This window comes from Triticum urartu, chromosome 4 (assembly GCF_003073215.2).
Source record: "Triticum urartu cultivar G1812 chromosome 4, Tu2.1, whole genome shotgun sequence".
Lineage (NCBI taxonomy): Eukaryota > Viridiplantae > Streptophyta > Magnoliopsida > Poales > Poaceae > Triticum > Triticum urartu.
Window position 1 is genome coordinate 451,250,415 of NC_053025.1, and position 19,349 is coordinate 451,269,763.

Genomic DNA, 19,349 nt, shown 5'->3' on the forward strand with positions numbered 1-19,349 from the left:
GTCCGACTCCTCCTCGTCCTCCGACCACTCCCTCTTCACGGGAAGATGGCCCGCGCCGGAGGAGGAGGAGCTCCCGGCGTACGAGGACCTCGCGGAGGAGAAGGACGCGCGCCGGCGGTCGTACTCTGCCGTCTCGCTCCGCTGGAAGCTCGCCGGCGGCGACATGCCGCGGTTGGTCCAATTTCGGGCCCCGCGCTTCCGCGCGCCGTCGGACTGGATGCGCCGCTCGCACTCCGGGTCCCTTCCGCCGTCGGATCTGCTACTGGAGCCGCGTCAAGAGCTCCACATTCGGCCCCACATGGCGGCCGGAGGCGGGGCGGGTGGTCGCCGGCGGCAAGGGATAGGGTTTGGGACGGCAAACGAATCGCGGAATCGCAGTTATAGCGGTCGGGGCGTGTGGTTTGCGGGCCGGGCGAGTATGCAGGCTCTGTTCTGACCGAAAAAATGGGCCGAGCCCGCATACTCGCCGGAATTTTGCGGGTTTGCCTGTTTTGAGGGGGTCTGCTAGAGTTGCTCTTAGGGTTAGCCTTGGCTCTCCTCTCCTTGCGTCGTCAGGCCTTCCTCGCACCGCCACGAATCTGAAGCTCGTTCTCGCCTCGGTTAGAGCTCCTTCGTCTCGCACCCTCCTCACGCTGCCGGCTGCTGGACGCCGACCTTGCCCCGCCACGGATCTCGCGCCCCTCCTCGTGCTCTTCTTCTCTTCAGGCAGGCAAACCCCGTGAGCCCTCCCCGTCCCCCCCCCCCCCTTTTGAGCTATCTGCCTCGGTGCCTCCCTCTCCTCTTTTGTCTTGGTTTGCTGTTGGTGCTGCTATTTTGCTGCTGCTCACTGCTGGTGCTGTTCCCTCTGTTCCTGGTCATGCTCTGTCGCTGGCTGGTTGGCTACTGCTGCTAAAATTTGCTGCCACTAGCTGCTGTTGTTGGCTGTGCTAATGTGTTGTGCACTTGTGCTGTGCTGTTGTGTTGAGAACATGGCTATGAGAGCGATATACTGACAAGGTATTTATCTGTTCCATGATTATATCCCGCTCCAATTTACATTTTAGTTGTATATAGATGGGCACATGGCTATAATCTGCTACATGGAGAGCTATGTATTGATATTCCTAATTTCCTATGTTTTCCCAGCTGCAAACTACTTCCCCAGCGATCCCAGCTATGTCCTTCTGGCTTGTCCGTATGGTGTCAGTACAGTATTGTATGGGATACTTAGACGCGCGTCTAAGCAGCACATAAGCGAGCTAGGCACAAGTAGGTCCCAAAACGAACAATTTATGCCTAGTGCCTTTCTGAACTTTGCAGATAATGTGAGTAGGTCGGGTGATTTTATCTCCTGGAGAAAGAAGTTGATATGTGGGGATTATGAGGTGGTCATATCACAAAGAACCTAAAACCCTTCCATAAAAATAATTAGGTAAAATGATATGCATCTAACTTAATTACATATGCTATTTGTAAACTGCTAATCTGAAGCACATTTTAATGGATGATGACAGCTTATACTTCATGTAAGAGCAGAACAGAGTACTTGTGATGTAGAGATATGGTTATTCATGTTGGAGCAAGATGTGCCAGATGATCAAAAAGTTAAGATATGCTGTGGCTTACATCCTCAATCAGTAGCAACTTTCTTCCTTGCTGCCCTTGCATTATCATACTCAAACTTGAGCACATCTTGAATATGTGAAGTATCCTTGATATAAAACCACCTCCCAATTGCGCTCTCCTCAATCATTGGGAAGTATTGAGCAAGAAAGGTGTTGGCGAACCAGTACCAGATAGCACCAAATACAAGGCCGACTACTGCTCCCGCGAAAACCTAATGAACCCATCAAATTGAAATATCTGTCAGTTTTTTCAGTGGCAGTCATGACACTTCGCTTATTATAAAAGCAATAAAACCAAACAATGTTCCAAACAAGCAGGTATGCAGGGAGACCACCAACTTTTCTCAAGGATGACGCCATTAAGCCGAATCACACTGCTGATTCGGGAACAAGTATACTATGAAGAGAGAATACCCAACTTTCAAGTACATATCCACCCAAAATGTAATTGTCCTATGGTTCAAATTCATATGCAAACAGATAGGTCCAACAGATTAACCATATGAATTTCATTCACCTATTGAGGCCATAAGGATAGCGCTTTAGCTGTAATTTTTGTGTTTTCAAAGAAATATTCTTGAGTTTTAGATCCGAATGCTTCAATTGATGGATTTCAACCAATTGAAATTCAAATGCAAACAGGCACGCAAATTCCTATGTGAATAATCCCTATGATTTCAACCATACAAACTTTTCCTATGGATGCCCTTCGGATCAAAGGAATGAAAGCGCCAAAATTCATACGGATTGCTTTCCACCCAATCCCATATGATTGATTCATAGAAAGGTTAGATCACTTTTTTTTATTCTTTCAATTCCTGTAGGATATCAATTAGTATCCCAGTGTTTTGCAAACCCTGCATTTCGAAGAAGTCTTAAATTATCTGATTGTAATGCCCAATCATTGGTTAGAAGTGCATCAATCGATAATCAAAATCCCATCGTGTCCGCGTAGATCGGATCCGAAATTCAGGGGCTCTGACCTGCGGGACGGTGTGGTAGCCGAGATACACCCTGGAGAGCATAGTGAGGAACGCGAGAGGCCATGAGAAGGCGGCCATGACGCGGCTCGCCGGCGACCGCCGGAGCACGAAGAGCGAGAGGTACGTGGCGAAGAAGAAGGTGTACTGCGCGTGGCTGGACGGCCACCCGTGGGAGTCGCAGGTCTCGAGCAGCTCGCACGAGGCCGGGCGGGACTGCGCGACGGAGTGCTTGATGAGCTCGTTGAGGACCTGCGAGACGAGGAGCCCCAAGGCGAAGCAGATGCCCTGCAGCTCGCGGCGGAACATGAAGTGGGAGATGAAGCCGCCGAGGCTGATGAAGACCGGGATTAGGGAGACCCACGCGAGGAAGAGGCCGACCCTGTCGCCCCGGTGGTATCGGACGTGGGTGAGCGTGATGGCCTTGAGCGCCGGCGGCACCGACGCGGCCATCTCCTGGTACTCCCCGGCCCCGGACATGGCTCCGCCGCAGAGCTCTCTCCTTTTCCTCTCTTCTCCGATTGGGGCGTCGCGTAGGGGATCTGCGCGTTGCGCTTTTCCGGCGGGCCGTGAAGACGCGTGCGCGGAGCGGACGTGCCAGAAGAAGTGGGGCGTGGGGGTGGGGGTGGGGTACAAGGAGAAGCCTAGAGCTACGGATGAATCTGATGGTCCAGATTGAGTTGGTTCAGGCGCCATTTCCAGCAAGTCTCTTTTCCTTCTGCATGGAGAAAACTACTCCTATAAAATCATGGAAGCACGAAAGTGTATTTTTTTTAAAGGACTTTCTCCTGCCTCATTTTTATTAAAAACGAGGCAAGCTCGGGCTATAGCCAAAGTAGTTGAATCTGATAAGATTCACAAGCAAACAACTAACAATATGAGCAAAGAAAATTCAGCAACAAAAATCATCTATTACATAATCATCAGCGTCAGCTGGAATAGGCTTTTGGATAGAAGCTCCGTTGATCAATCCCTGCACCCACATTATTCTTCATCACCAGGCGATCCTTAGAAGCTCTCATCTTCTTCAATCCAGCAGTAGCAGGCAGTCCTTCATTATTTTTTATTGAGAATCCAAACATGTAATCATCCATCTATGAAGGAGCACACTTACTCTACTCAGAAGAATTCAGATATCTTTCCACACAGCTCCATGAAAACACAAATCATTTCTCATAGCCCATAAGCTCTAGATGAAGGCGACACAAGCCATACCTATAACAGATTTCTTATTATCTCTATCCCACAAAGAAGATAATTCATTTCTATTGTCAAGAGAGATAAAAGTGAAAAGCTTCAGCAATATCTTCCGAAACATGTCTTGCAATAATGCAACCAAAAAGCAAGTGATTGGCAATATTCATACTCATTATAAAAGAGACAAGTTAAATCAGCTAAGTGTTCTCTTTTACTCAAATTGTCTCTTGTAAGGATTTTGATATGAACCATCAACTAAACAAACACCATATATCTGTGCGGAACAGTTATTTTTCCAAATTTGTCCCGACCAGGGGTAGAAACCCCACCCCATTTGATTTTGTTGTAAAAGAATATAGTAGGATAATCATATAAGCTTCAAGAGTCCAAGAAGGTTTATCAGCATCATCAAGAAGTATAAAATTAGGGTTTTCTATTTTCATGCCCCTGGTTGCTTAGTTGTGCTCAGTTTTACTCCAGTCATCTAACATTGCTCACTTTTCTCCTCCCTCCTTCACCCACTCTACTCACAAAAGCCCAAACGGAGCACGGTCATCCAGTAAAAGCCTTTAACCATTACCTCTTGGCGAGCCGGGTTCGTTATATCCTGGCAGGTGGGGTCGGCCACTCTATCTCTCTCTCTCCCCATAGTGGTGACGCGTTAAGAGTATCTCCACCCATTCGGCCCCCAGGGCGCCTAAAAAGAGCGGCCTGGGGGCGAACCGGCGCTAGCTCGGCCCCTGGGGGCGACCTAGCTCCCAGTCACGCCCCAGGCGACGGCCCCAGGATGCGGAAAATTCGAACTTGGTCGTTCCCGCTCATCACAAAAGACGCCACAAATCCAGCGATCACAAGTCACAGTTCGACGATCGGATGTAGTCTGGCATACAAAAAACAGAGCGCCGCAAGTTCGCGTGCGCAACAAATCACTCGACGGGGTCGGCTTCAGGCGTCGGCGGAGTCGGCGTGCGCGGGCTCGGCGGTGCCGGAGCTGCTTCGATGCTGGGCGGTGCCGGCGCGGCTTCGGTGCTGCTGGGCGGCGTCATGGAGGCGTCATCACTCGGGCTTGGCGTGTGGGTCGGCGTCGGCATCGGTGTTGGCGTCGACGGCCTTGTTGAGGGAAGTTGGTTCAGGATGAGGCCGCGCTCCGCCAAGTACCACGCCTTGACCGCCTCGTCAGTTCTCTGGAGCATGTCCGCCCCGCCCAGCAGGAAAGCCAGGTCGGTGTTTCTCTTCTTCGCGGCGACGTTCGTCCAGAGCAGGTCGAGCTTGACGGCGCTGCTCGACATCAATGCCGACCACCGCGCCTCGATATTCTCTTCACGAAGGACGGCCCGGGCCTGCGCGTCGACGAGGCAGTGCTCGATGGACTCCTGCACTCGAGCGGTGGCCGCGTCGGCGTGTTTCCCCTTCTTGGCAACTTTGTTGCCGTCCGGCCGCCCTTCCGATGCGCCAGGAGTCGGCGCATCCGGCTTGTAGGTCTCCTTGGCCTTGTCGAGGGTGCGCCGGACTTCCGCCCACTTCTCGCACTTGTCAATGCGCTTGTAGACGTGGAGGTACTTGAATTCGGCGTCGCTGTTGCTCTGCCAGTACAGGGCGAATATGCGCAGCAACTGCGCGGAGGAACAAACAGTTGGCGCGCGTACACGGCGAAGAGAGGCGGGAGGCCGGCATGGCATACCCGATCCTCGACGCTGACGCCGCTCTCCGGGTGAGCCGCGACCTCCTCGACGACCCCATGCCATTTGTTGCACGCCCCCTGGATACGCCCCCAATGGTTCACCATCGCCTTGGAGCCGCGCTGCATGTAGACGCCTTTGAAGTAGGGGTCGACGAGCTTGCGCTCGTCGAACTCGGCCTTGATGCGGTCCCAGTACGTGTCGATGCTCTGGTTCGTGCCGGTCGTCGGGTCGAGGCAGACGACTTTCCATGCTTCGGTGAGGCATTCCTCTTCCTTGGACGCCCACTTGATGCGCGGCTCGCCTGTCCTGGCCGCCCGCTTCTTCTTCTTCTTGCGCCCCTTCGCCGTCGCAGGCGTCGGCTCCTCCTCCTCCTCCTCTTCCTCCTCCTCCTGCTCCTCCTGCTCATCCTCGCCGTAGACGTAGCCGAGCTCGCCGTCCATGCCGTAGCTGAGATCCACCACCTCGTCCTGGGTGACGAACCTAGGAGACAAGGAGGCCGCGGCCGAACCTGCCGCGATGATGTCGTCTATGTCAGACTCGGTCTCGTCGGTGTCGCCGAGGTGCGAGAAGGGCAGCGGGCCACGGCGTAGCGGGGGCGTCGGGGAGGAAGTGTAGGCGGGCGGCGAGTAGTTGTATGGAGGGTACTGCACGCCGGCGAAGGCGAGAGAGGGCGTGCGCTGGGCCGGGTATCCATGGGGGAAGGTGACGTTTGGGTTGAACCCACCGTGTGCGTCCCCGTCGGCGCAGCCCGGCGAGGGCGATCCCCATGGCTGCGGAGAGCCGACGCCTTGCTGGCCCCAGGGCGCGTACTGGGCGTGGCTTCCGGGTGGATTCATCATCCCCACGCGAGTCGCCTCGGACTCGGCTTGGTCCGCCGAGGCAGCCGCAGCCGCACACGCCGCGTTGTCGCGGGCCTTCTTAGCGATGGCCCTGTTCTGCCAGTCGGCGGTGACAGCCTCCCGCCGCTGAACTTCTGCCCTCCACTCGGCGTTTGACATGCCCGGTGGCTTGACCGGCGCCGCCCTCGGCTTCCTCTGCTTTGGCTGGGCGACGGAGGCGGTCGCGGTTGCCGCCGCGTGAGGGGCGACGTACTTCTTCGGTGGCATGGCGACCGGCTGGGAGGGAGGCGAGCGGGAGGGAGATTGGCGGGAGGAAGGAGCGGGAGGAAAGTGGGGAAAACGCGGGAAGAAAGGCGGGAAGAGGCGCTCGCCTCGCCGATAGGGCGGACCCACGCTCCCTTTTTCGCTTGTGTCGGCGCCCCAGGCGCCCCCCAGGAAGCTGGGTTCGACCTGGGTCCGCCGGCACCAGTTTCGGCCCAAGCCGGCGAAAAACGGGCTTCTGGGGGTGCGACTGGGCCGTTTTTTCGGCGCTGGCGTGGCAAAAACGCCTGGGGAGGGTCTGTTGGGGGCGCGGCTGGAGATGCTCTAAATCCTGACATGTGGGACCGAGGCAAATTATGACAGGTGGGACCGAGGCAACTGAGGTAGCTTATGATAGGTAAGGCCAAGGCAACATATGACAGGTCGGGTATGTTCTCTCTCTCATTTGTGAACGGCAGACTGCACACTACCTCGAGCAGCATCCCCCACCTACCAGAGACCAGCCATCGCCGCAGCCTGTCCTCATCGCAGGCTCTGACTCTAGCGTGAACTACAGATGACAACGCTGAACGTCCGCCACAACACCAATAGTCTTTCCTCTACCCGCATTGTCCCTCAAGGCCCAACCTACTGCTTGTAGAGCTCCCGCCTCGATGATCTAGATTCTTCTGCCATCGAAGAGTGACCAACGACATCACGGCATTGCTCGCATTTCTTAGTAAGCTCTTCAATCCTGATCCGCCCACCTTATTTAAGCCCTTCGGGACCCCTTTCCCATAAACTCATCTGAAACCCTAATTTTAGGTGCGCCTTTGCGGTCAATGTCTAGCCGAAGTGGGCACACCAATGAGTGAGGGGATTCTATCATGTCCTTGCCACGTTCACCTACAGCGGATTCAGGGGAAGTGCAGGTAGTTAGTGATACGTCCATTTTGCATCATGTTTTCCTATTGTTATTTATATTTTTGAAAGTTATATTTCACTTTTAGGTGCTATTCTAATGCATTTTCTCTCTTAAATTGCAAGTTCTATCACAAGAGGGAGATTGCCGGCAGCTGGAATTCTGGACCTAAAAAGAGCTACGACAGAGATAGTGATACGTCCATTTTGCATCATGCTTTTATATGGATATTTATTGCATTATGGGCTGTTATTACACATTATGGTAAAATACTTATGCCTTTTCTCTCTTATTTTGCAAGGTTTACACAAAGAGGGAGAATGCTGGCAGCTGGAATTCTGGACCGAAAAGGAGCAAACTTGAGAGACCTATTCTGCACAACTTCAAAAGTCCTAAAATTTTACGAAGAATTATTATGGAATATATAAAAAATATTGGGCGAAGAAAATACCAGAGGGAACCCACCAGGTGGCCACAAGCCTAGGGGCGCGCCCCTAGGGCTTGTGGGGCCCCTGGTAGGTCTCCGGTGCCCCTTATGATATATGGTGTCTTATGACTTGGAAAAAAATCAAGGGAGAGCTTTCGGGATGAAGCGCCGCTGTCTTGAGCCGGAACTTGGGCAGAACCAATCTAGGGCTCGGGCAGAGCTGTTTTGCCGGAGAAACTTTCCTCCCGGAGAGGGAAATCGAAGGCATCGTCATCACCAACGATCCTATCATCGAGAGGGGGTCAATCTCCATCAACATCTTCACCGACACCATCTCCTCTCCAAACCCCAGTTCATCTCTTGTATCCGATATTTGTCTCAAAACCTCAGATTGGTAACTCTGGTTGCTAGTAGTGTTGATTACTCCTTGTAGTTGATGCTAGTTGGTTTATTCAGTGGAAGATCATATGTTCAGATCCTTAATGATATTTATTACTTCTCTGATTATGAATATGAACATGCTTTGTGAGTAGTTACGTTTGTTGCTAAGGACATGGGAGAAGTCTTGTTATAAGCAATCATGTGAATTTGGTATTCATTCGATATTTTGATGAGATGTATGTTATCTTTCCTCTTGGTGTTATGTGAACGTCGACTACATGACACTTCACCATTGTTTGGGCCTAGGGGAAGGCATTGGGAAGTAATAAGTAGATGATGGGTTGTTAGAGTGACAGAAGCTTATACCCTAGTTTATGCGTTGCTTCGTAAGGGGCTAATTTGGATCCACATGTTTCATGCTATGGTTAGATTTATCTTAATTTTTCTTTCGTAGTTACAGATGCTTGCAAGAGGGGTCAATCATAAGTGGGAGGCTTGTCCAAGTAAGGAAAACACCCAAGCACCGGTCCGCCCACATATCAAATTATCAAATTAACGAACGCGAACCATATGAGCATGATGAAAACTAATTTGACAATAATTCCCATGTGTCCTCGGGAGCACTTTGCTTTATATAAGAGTTCGTCCAGGCTTGTCCTTTGCTACAAAAAGGATTGGGCCACCTTACTGCACCTTTGCTACACTTGTTACTTCTTACCCGTTATGAATTATCCTATCACAAAACTATCTATTGCCGATAATTTCAGTGCTTGCAGAGAATACCTTACTAAAAACTGCTTGTCATTTCCTTCTGCTCCTCGTTGGGTTCGACACTCTTACTTATCGAAAGGACTATGATAGATCCCCTATACTTGTGGGTCATCAGATAGCTATTCTCCAGAGCTCCAAATGACCTAAAATTTTATGGGAGATTTATTTTGGAATATATAAAAAATACTGGAAGAAAAAGCTCCCTGAGGGGGCCCACCAGTGAGCCTAGGGTGCGCCACTTGAGCTTGTGCGACCACCAACAAGCCTCCGAGGCTCATCTTCTCCTAAATGAAGCCAAATGCCATAGAAAAATAAATAAGAGGAAGACTTTTGGGACGAAGCTCCGCCATCTGGAGGCGGAACCTGGGCAAGAGCACTTTTACTCTTCGGCGGAGCGATTCTGCCAAGGATACTTCCCTCTGGGAGGGGGAAATCGAGCCATCGTCACCACCAACATTACTCTCATCATGGGAGGACTCATCTCCATCAACATCTTCACCAGCACCATCTCATCTCTAAACCCTAGTTCATCTCTTATATTCAATCTTTGCCCAAAACCTCAGATTGGTACCTGGGGTTCGCTAATAGTGTTGATTACATCTTATAGTTGATGCTAGTTGGTTTATTTGGTGGAAGATCATATGTTCAGATTATTAATCATATATTATTCTCCTCTGATCACGAACATCAATATTATTTGTGAGTAGTTTTGTTTGTTCTTGAGGACATGGGAGAAGTCTTATTATAAGTAATCATGTGAAGTTAGTTTTCGTTCAATATTTTGATGATGTGTTATGTTGTTCTTCTTGTAGTGGTGTCATGTGAGCGTCCACTACATGACACATTACCATGCTTGGGCATTGTGGGATTACTGAGTAGATGATGGGTTGCGAGAGTGACAGAAGCTTAAACCCTAGTTTATGCACTATTCCGTAAGGGGCTAATTTGGATCCATATGTTTCATGCTATGGTTAGATTTATCTTAATTCTTCTCTCGTAGTTGTGAATGCTTGCGGGAGGGGGTAATCATAAGTGGGTTCTTTGTTCGAGTTAGAACGACACCCTAACACAGGTCCACCCACATAACAATTTATTAAAGTGGTGGACGCAAATTGACGAATCATGATGAAGTTAACTAGATGAGATACGCATGTGTCCTTGAGAACACTTAGCTCACTATAAGAAGTACGCCCAACTTGTCCTTTGCAATAAAAGGATTGGGCCACCTTGCTGCACTGATATGTCTTAAACATATCTACTTTTCCAAACACTTCTGCTCTTGTTTTGGACTCTAATTTGCATGATTTGAATGGAACTAACCCAGACCGACACTGTTTTTAGTACAACTACCTTGGTGTTATTTTTGTGCAGAAATAAAGGTTCTCAGGTTGGGCTGAAATTTTATAGAGATTTTTTTCTAGAATATATAAAAATTATTGGCGAAAAGATCTACTAGAGTGGGGGGCCACCATAGAGCCACAAGTTCAGGTGGCACGCCCTAGTGCGTGTCACCTGAGCTTGTGGGCCCCTCGAGCCTCCGTTTTCCCTACCTCCAAGTCCGTAAGTACCGTATCATGGAGAAATTTTTGGAGAGAAAGTTCCATCATGTTTTATGATACGGAGCTGCTGCCACCTCCTATTCTTCATCGGGAGGGCTTATCTGGAGTCTGTTCGGGGCTCTCGAGAGGGGGATTCGTCGCTGTCGTCATCATCAACCCTTCTTATCAACAATTCCATGATGCTCACCGTAGGGAGTGAGTAATTCCTTCGTAGGCTTGCTGGAAGGTGATGGAGTTAGATGAGATTTGTCATGTAATTGAGTCAATTTGTTAGGGCTTGATCCCTAGTATCTGATACGTCTCCAACGTATTATAATTCTTTATTGTTCCATGCTGTTATATTATCATTCTTGGATGTTTTATATTCATTTTATAGCAACTTTATATCATTTTTTGGGACTAACCTTTTGGCATAGTGCCTAGTGCCAGTTGTTGTTTTTGCTTGTTTTTTACTTCACGGAATATCAATACTGTCGTGGAATTGTCACGGAAGATGTCCTAGCAGAAGGACTTAGTCGCAGGGCCATCGCAGCTAGGTTAACTTAAAGGGGTCAAACGGGACAAAGGACACAGAGAGTTTATACTGGTTCGGCCCCTCATGATGAAGGTAAAGGCCTACTCCAGTTTGGGATTGTATTGCTAGGGTTTCGATTACCAGGGAGCGAATACGCTTGACCTAGCTCTAGATCTCTTGTCTCTTGCCCTAAGCCGCCGCCGGGTTGTCCCTTTATATACGCAGGTTGACGCCCAACGGTTCACAGAGTCCCAGTTGGCTCATACATAACGTGTCCGGCTCGGTGACTAACTACACATACCTTACAACACAAGTCATACATACATGGCGGTTCATCCTCCCGGGCCTTAATTGTAGCGATCCGACCTCAAACGGTCAAATCTCTGTGTATAAGTGTCATCCTTGGATCGGTAATGCTGACACACACAGTCTTGAAGGATTTATAACAGAGTTCAATCACACACTCATTACATCGAATATCTCAAAAGAGAGCTTATTACAATAATATGGCTGAAGGCCATCTAATGAAGATAACATCGGAAGGCTTCGAAGGTAAAATGAGTCCATCAACTCCAACGACATAGCTGAGTGCAAGACAATGACCTAGCGCTCCTTACTCTTCGTCTGAAAAGTCTGCAACATAATATGTTGCAGCCCGAAATGGGCCAGCACATGGAATATGCTAGCAAAATAACACTGTAGAGCAATGAACAAGTTGCAGCTATAACTATATGCATATTTGGCTGGTGGAGGCTCTATGGTTATTTTTGCACAAAGCTAGTTTTTTCCTACAACAAAGGAATATATTTTATTTAACTACAAAGTTTGTTGAAAACATTGAGAATTGTAACCCCATCTCAATCCCAATTAAAGTAATCATTAACCCAACAAGTTAATTAAATAAAGTGATGAGATCAACATAATAATTCAAGCACCAGATACTTAGATTGTCCATAACCGGGGACATGGCTAATCATGATTAGTTTGTACAGTCTGTAGAGGTTTGCACACTTTTCCCACAAGACTCAATCTCCTCCGTTGATTTCTTGCACTACATGATGTTTGAGAAACGGATGACCGAGACACAATCTTTCAGAAGCATTAGCCCTTTCGACGGGTAAACCGTACCACCTACATCCCCTACATCTGCTAGTTTACCACTGAAAGAGGTCACACAACATACTCAACTATGCCAGAGCCCATAATGGCTTGTGGCTGCACACGAAAGTTTCCAGCATGAATAACATTATGATCCCTTTGAGCCTGGGTGGCGGTCCATAGGATGATCACATGGATTCCCCGGGATCTCCTTGGACAACACTGGATTGCCCCAGGTGCCCACAAACAATCCACCCAGATGTGTGTTAAAGTAGCCACCTTAAAATAAACCCATAGTTCATAATAATACTCACAACAGTCATGAATCACTCAAACCAAACCACGTCTACAAGCATAGCATAGCAGTATAAGAATAACGTAGAAGTAACTCCCAGGGTTTGAATGAAATGGGAAATATGTACTACCTCAACAACTACTTCCCAATACCCAAATGTTAAGCAAATCCTAATCATGCAATGTTGTAGGGTTGAGACTAATGCATAAAAACTGGTAATAAGAGATATGATCAAAGTGTTACTTGCCTTGCCGATGATCTGAAAACCCTAATGACTCGTAGTAGCATGCTTCGCACTCCGAAAACTCTATTGCAAACAAACAATAGTGAAAGATCGTGGATGTCGCCTAGAGGGGGGGGTGAATAGGCGTTTTAAAATAATTACGATTTAGGCTTGAACAAAGGCGGAATAAACCTAGCGGTTAATTTGTCAAGCACAAAGCCTAAAACAACTAGGCTCACCTATGTGCACCAACAACTTATGCTAAGCAAGATAAGCAACTATGCGATAGCAAGATATATGACAAGAAACAATACGGCTATCACAAAGTAAAGTGCATAAGTAAAGAGCTCGGGTAAGAGATAACCGAGGCACGCGGAGACGATGATGTATCCCGAAGATCACACCCTTGCAGATGCTAATCTCCGTTTGGAGCGGTGTGGAGGCACAATGCTCCCCAAGAAGCCACTAGGGCCACCGTAATCTCCTCACGCCCTCGCACAATGCAAGATGCCATGATTCCACTAAGGGACCCTTGAGGGCGGTCACCGAACCCGTACAAATGGCAACCCTTGGGGGCGGTCACCGAACCCGTACACTTTGGCAACCCTTGGGGGCGGTCACCGGTACCCGTCAAATTGCTCGGGGCGATCTCCACAACCTAATTGGAGACCCCGACGCTTGCCCGGAGCTTTACACCACAATGATTGAGCTCCGAACAACACCAACCGTCTAGGGCGCCAAGGCACCCAAGAGGAACAAGCTCTAGGGTGCCCAAACACCCAAGAGTAATAAGCTTCTCAAACTTCACTTCCACGTATCACCGTGGAGAACTCAAACCGATGCACCAAATGCAATGGCAAGGGCACACGGAGTGCCCAAGTCCTTCTCTCTCAAATCCCACCAGAGCAACTAATGCTAGGGAGGAAAATGAGAGGAAGAACAAGAAGGAGAACACCAAGAACTCCAAGATCTAGATCCAAGGAGTTCCCCTCACATAGAGGAGAAAGTGATTGGTGGAAATGTGGATCTAGATCTCCTCTCTCTTTTCCCTCAAAAACTAGCAAGAATCCATGGAGGGATTGAGAGTTAGCAAGCTCAAAGAAGGTCAACAATGGTGGAAGAACACGAGCTCAAAAGGTTAGGTTCAAAGGGGAAGAAGACCCCCTTTTATAGGAGGGGGAAAATCCAACCGTTATGTGCTCAGCCCGCACACGAGCGGTACTACCGCTCCTGGTCCCGGTACAACCGGGACTCACAGTATATGTGCAGAACCTTACCACGCGGTACAACCGGGCGACCAGGCGGTAGCACCGGTTGAGAAGAACAACCGGACCAACCGCCCAGCCACCGCTCAACCACCGCATAGGAACAGAAGGGAGTCACCCCTGAGTGTGGTAGTCGAGCGGTACCGGGCCGGTGCAACCGCATGGCCTTCAGCGCTCGGGCGGCTAAGTCCTGAGCGGTAGAACCGCTCCAGACACCGGTGGTACCGGTACAACTGGACCACCACCGCCCGAGTACCGCATCAAAACAGAGGCCTGACCGGTACTTGGGCGGTGCCTGGCCGGAACAACCGCCCAAGTCTTTGCTGAGCAAGTTGGCGGTACCACCGCCCGGAAGCAGTGGTACAATGGCTGAGAGCTCCAAGCGGTACTACCGCTGGGGCACGCGGTACTACCGCTGGGACCAAACAAAAACCACTCTCAAGAAAACCAGAACTGCCATAACTTCTGCATATGAGCTCCGAATTGAGCAAACTCAAGCTTGTTGGAAACAAGACGACGAGTAGCAAATAGAGGAGTAGTAAATAGATGAATAGTAAGAAGAGGCAGGGGAGGTATGCCAACAAATAGAGGAGTGAAACCTCCAACCGAGAAGAACCGGCAAAACCTCCAACATCGAAAACATCATAGAAGATGCATGTGTACTCCGTTTTCGATGAACTCGAGCTTGTCATCAAGATGACTATAAGCTCTAAGACTCACAAAGAGAACCAAACAAGAACCAATAAATATGATGCAAGGATGCAATGGTTTGAGCTCTCTACGAACGATACGATCAAGCTACTCATCGAGAGCCCCCCTTGATAGTACGGCAATTGATCCTATAACTCGGTCTCCCAACTACCATCATGAGACCGGTAAAATAGAAAACCTATCAAGGGCAAACCTTTGCCTTGCACATGGTCCACTTGAGCTAGATGATGACAATCTTGACTCCCTCAAGTTGGACCACCTTTCTTGATTGTGTTGACTCGATGAAGACTAGTTGATTGCTCCCCCATACTCCACTATGGGTGAGCCACTCTTCCGCACATCTTCACAAGTCCATTATCACCACAAAGGACGGCAAGCTTCAAGCATTTGATCTCTTCATGATGCTCCACTCGAACTTGCACACCGCAACCTAACCCCATAAAGAACTCTCACAAAGACCATGGGTTAGTACACAAAGCGTAATTGACAATTCTTACCATACCATGGGATCACTTGATCCCTCTCGGTACATCTTCTGCGCTTTGTGAGTTGATCAACTTGATTCACTCTTGACTTAGTCTTGATCATCCTTGAACCTTTCAAATTCTCTTCATTTGAATGATGTCTTGAAGGTAGACATGAATGATCACACAATCTTCTTCTTCAAGACATGCTTGCAATAAGCTCAACTCTCACATGACCAATCTTTGGATAATTCCTTGAATAACACCTTGGTCGACACAAACTCTCCTTGAAACCAACAGATGTACTCCAAGAAAAGCCTATGGACAAAACCTTCAAATATAACTCAAGGCAACCATTAGTCCATAGAGATTGTCATCAATTACCAAAACCAAACATGGGGGCACCGCATGTTCTTTCAAATAGCATACATAAGCACTCAAACAGTAGATGCAAGGGTAAAACTCAAGAGAAAATATCCAAATCTAAAGTACAAGAGAAGAGCTTCGATTTGCAAAAAGAATCAATCAAATCGGAGCTACGAACTCAAACTATGGTCAAAAGAAGTTCAAATTCAAATCTGCTTGCAACCAAATTTTAAATTGTCAAAATCATGTTCTAGTTGGTTAACTGGAAAGAGGGGTTCGAGACGAAGATTTTGGCATTGGTTTCACTGGATTTGGACAAACGAGCAAAAAATTGCGAACTTTTGAAGATCAGGGGCTAATCTGTGATAAAAATAATTACGGATAGGTCCCTAGCCGAAAATAAAATAAAAGAAAAGTACTAACGAACGGACGTTCGCTATCAGAGACAAATGGGCGAACATGTTCGCTAACAGGGATGTTCGGGTGAACGTTCGCTAATTAGCGAAATCGAAAAAAACCAAACTAACCGATCTAACAAAAAAATCGAGGCGATGGTTTTGTCGGTTTTATACCAGTTCTAGAAAACCGGTGGTTGGCGGCGAGATCCGGCGGGAAGGCGGCTCCGGCGAGGCGGCGGGATTCGGCGGGCGGCGGCGGCAACAGGCGGAGCGGGCTGGCGGCGGCGGTGGCAGGGTGGAGAGGGCGGCGGGGTGAGGTGGAGAGGAGGCGGCGGGGTCGGGCTTTAAAGGGGAGGGGCGGCGTCGCGGCTTGGAGAGGGGGCTGGTGCGAGCGAGAGTCCGGCTCAGACTCTCCTCGACGTCCGTGCGGCGCACGACGGGAGGAAGGCGGCGGCACTGTGGGCTTCGGCCCGGATCGGCTGGGCCTTTGGCCCAGTCGGACAAAGACTTTTTTTAAAAATAAATTCCACCGAAGAAAAATCCTAATAAAATATAAAAAATATAAAAATGCCAAAAACAATTTTCATCGTCTAAATAAAATATTTAGAACAAAGTGAACATTTCTCTGGCCTAAAATGCAATTTTAAAAAATGCATATTTTTCTAATTCAAATAAAATCCAAATAAAATAGTTATTTGATTTTAAAATTTTACCTCCAATATCCCTCTCTTTATGAAGAAGTCATATTATCTTCCCTCTTTTTTATTTTAAATATTGGAAATATTTGGAGAGAAAAATATTAAAATCAAAATGATCCCTCTTTTAAAATTTGAGAAAATTCAAATATGAAAAAAAATGAAATCCCCAACTCTCTCTTTGGGTCCTTGAGTTGCTTAAGATTTCTAGGGTCACAACCAAAAATGCAAATAAAATATGATATGCATATGATGACCTATGTATAACATCCAAATTGAAAAATTGGGATGTTACAAACCTACCCCTTAAGATGAATCTCGCCCTCGAGATTCGGGTTGGCTAGAAAATAGGTGTGGGTGGTCTTTCCGTAGGTCTTCTTCTCGTTCCCAGGTGGCCTCATCCTCGGTATGGTGGCTCCATTGAACTTTGCAAAACTTTATAACCTTGCTGCTCGTAACTCGGCTGGCAAACTCGAGAATCTTGACGGGTTTCTCTTCATAGGTCAGATCACTCTCCAACTGAATTGCTTCCAGGGGCACTGTATCTCTCAGAGGAATATTGGCCATCTCTGCATGTCATTTCTTCAACTGGGAAACGTGAAACACATCGTGAACTCCCGACAATCCTTCGGGCAACTCCAACTTGTAGGCAACCTCTCCCATATGTTCCAAAACTCGGTATGGTCCTACAAATCTCGGGGCTAACTTTCCTTTAACTCCAAATCGTTTAACTCCTCGCAGTGGTGACACACGAAGGTATGCTCGGTCTCCAATCTCATAAACTACCTCATTGCATTTAGTATCTGTATAACTCTTCTGCCTGGACTGAGCTACCTTCAGTTTGTCTCGAATCAACTTAACCTTCTCTTCAGACTCTTTAATCAAATCTGGTCCAAACAACCGACGGTCTCCAACTTCATCCCACATTAATGGTGTCCTGCATCTCCTTCCATACAAGGCTTCAAAAGGTGCCATCTTCAAACTAGCCTGATAACTGTTGTTGTATGAGAACTCTGCGTAAGGAAAATTGTCATCCCAACTAGATCCATAATCTAGCGCACAAGCTCTCAACATATCCTCCAAAATCTGATTGACTCTCTCGGTCTATCCATCTGTCTACGGATGAAAGGCTGTATTGAACTCTAGCCTAGTACCCAAAGTCTAGTGCAATTGATTCCAAAACTTCAAAGTAAACCGTGTTCCTCTATCTGATATGATGGTCCTCGGAACTCCATGCAGACATACGATCCTGGTCATATATATCTTGGCCAACTTCACGCTTGTATAGGTGGTTTTCACTGGGATAAAGTGAGCTACCTTGGTCGAGCGATCAACTACTACCCAGATTGAATCATATCCTGATCGGGTCCTAGGTAATCCGGTGATGAAATTCATGCTAAGCTTGTCCCACTTTCATTCGGGTATCAGCATAGGCTGAAGCAATCCTACCGGCTTCTGATGTTCTGCCTTCACTCTCTGACATACATCACATACTGCTACATACTCGGCAATATCCTTCTTCATACCTGTCCACCAGAAATGCTCCTTCAAATCCAAATACATCTTGGTGTTTCCGGGGTGAATCGAGTATGGCGATTCATGAGCTTCCTGAGGTATTAACTTCCTGATCTCCGCATTATTGGGCACATATATACGATCCTCAAACCATAAAGTCTCGTGCTCATCCTCACGGAAACCCTTGGCTTTTCCCTTGCTCATCTTCTCCTTTATCTCAGCGATTTCCTTATCCTCTTTCTGAGCTTCTCGAATCTTTCCCAATAATGTAGACTGAACCTCCATTGCTAAAACAAAACCTCTTGGAACTATCTCCAAACGAAGCTCCTTGAGATTCTCGACTAACTCCTTCAGAAATCCTCCGCTTACAAGGGTATTGGCATAACTTTTGCGGCTCAAAGCGTCTGCTACGACATTGGCCTTTCCTGGATGATAATGCAATTTCATATAATAATCCTTTATGAGCTCCAACCATCTCCTTTGCCTGAGATTTAACTCCTTCTGCGTGAAAATGTACTTCAAACTCTTGTGATCCATGTACACATCACATCTGTTTCCAATTAGAAAATATCTCCAGGTCTTAAGCGCATGCACTACGGCTGCTAACTCGAAATCATGGGTGGCATAATTCAACTCATGTGGTCGAAGCTGTCGTGAGGCATACGAAACAACTCTTCCGTCCTGCATCAGTACACCCCCAAGTCCTAAGCGAGAAGCGTCACAATACACTTGGAAATCCTTGCGTATATCCGGAAGAATCAACACTGGGGCTGTAACCAAACGTTTCTTCAACTCCTGAAAACTGGCCTCACAATCTTCAGTCCATTTGAACTTGGTATCCTTCTTCAACAACTCTGTCATGGGTTTCGCAATCTTGGAGAAATTGTCAATGAACCTCCGGTAATATCCTGCAAGTCCCAGAAAACTGCGGATCTCTCCAACAGAGGTGGGTGCCAACCACTTAGTGACAGACTGAACCTTCATAGGATCAATGGCTATACCTTCTCCTGATATAACATGTCCAAGAAATCCAACTTCCTTCAACCAAAACTCACACTTGCTGAACTTGGCATATAGCAGATGTTCTCTGAGCTTCTCGAGAACTAAGCGCAAGTGTTCCTTGTGTTCCTCTTCATTCTTCGAGTACACCAAAATATCATCAATGAACACCACTACAAACTTATCCAAGAACTCCATGAGCAA

At 48.0% G+C, this 19,349-nt stretch overlaps 1 protein-coding gene across 1 annotated transcript; it reads right to left on the minus strand.

Annotated features, from left to right (window-relative positions):
* Positions 1-1,396: 1,396 nt before the first annotated feature.
* LOC125552001 (lipid phosphate phosphatase gamma) lies at positions 1,397-3,204 on the minus strand. Its single transcript, XM_048715436.1, has 2 exons — positions 2,588-3,204; positions 1,397-1,816 (listed from the first exon to the last, which is right to left on the minus strand). The coding sequence occupies exons 1-2, from the start codon at positions 3,062-3,064 to the stop codon at positions 1,610-1,612; spliced, it is 684 nt and encodes a 227-aa protein (XP_048571393.1). The 5' UTR covers positions 3,065-3,204; the 3' UTR covers positions 1,397-1,609.
* Positions 3,205-19,349: the final 16,145 nt, after the last annotated feature.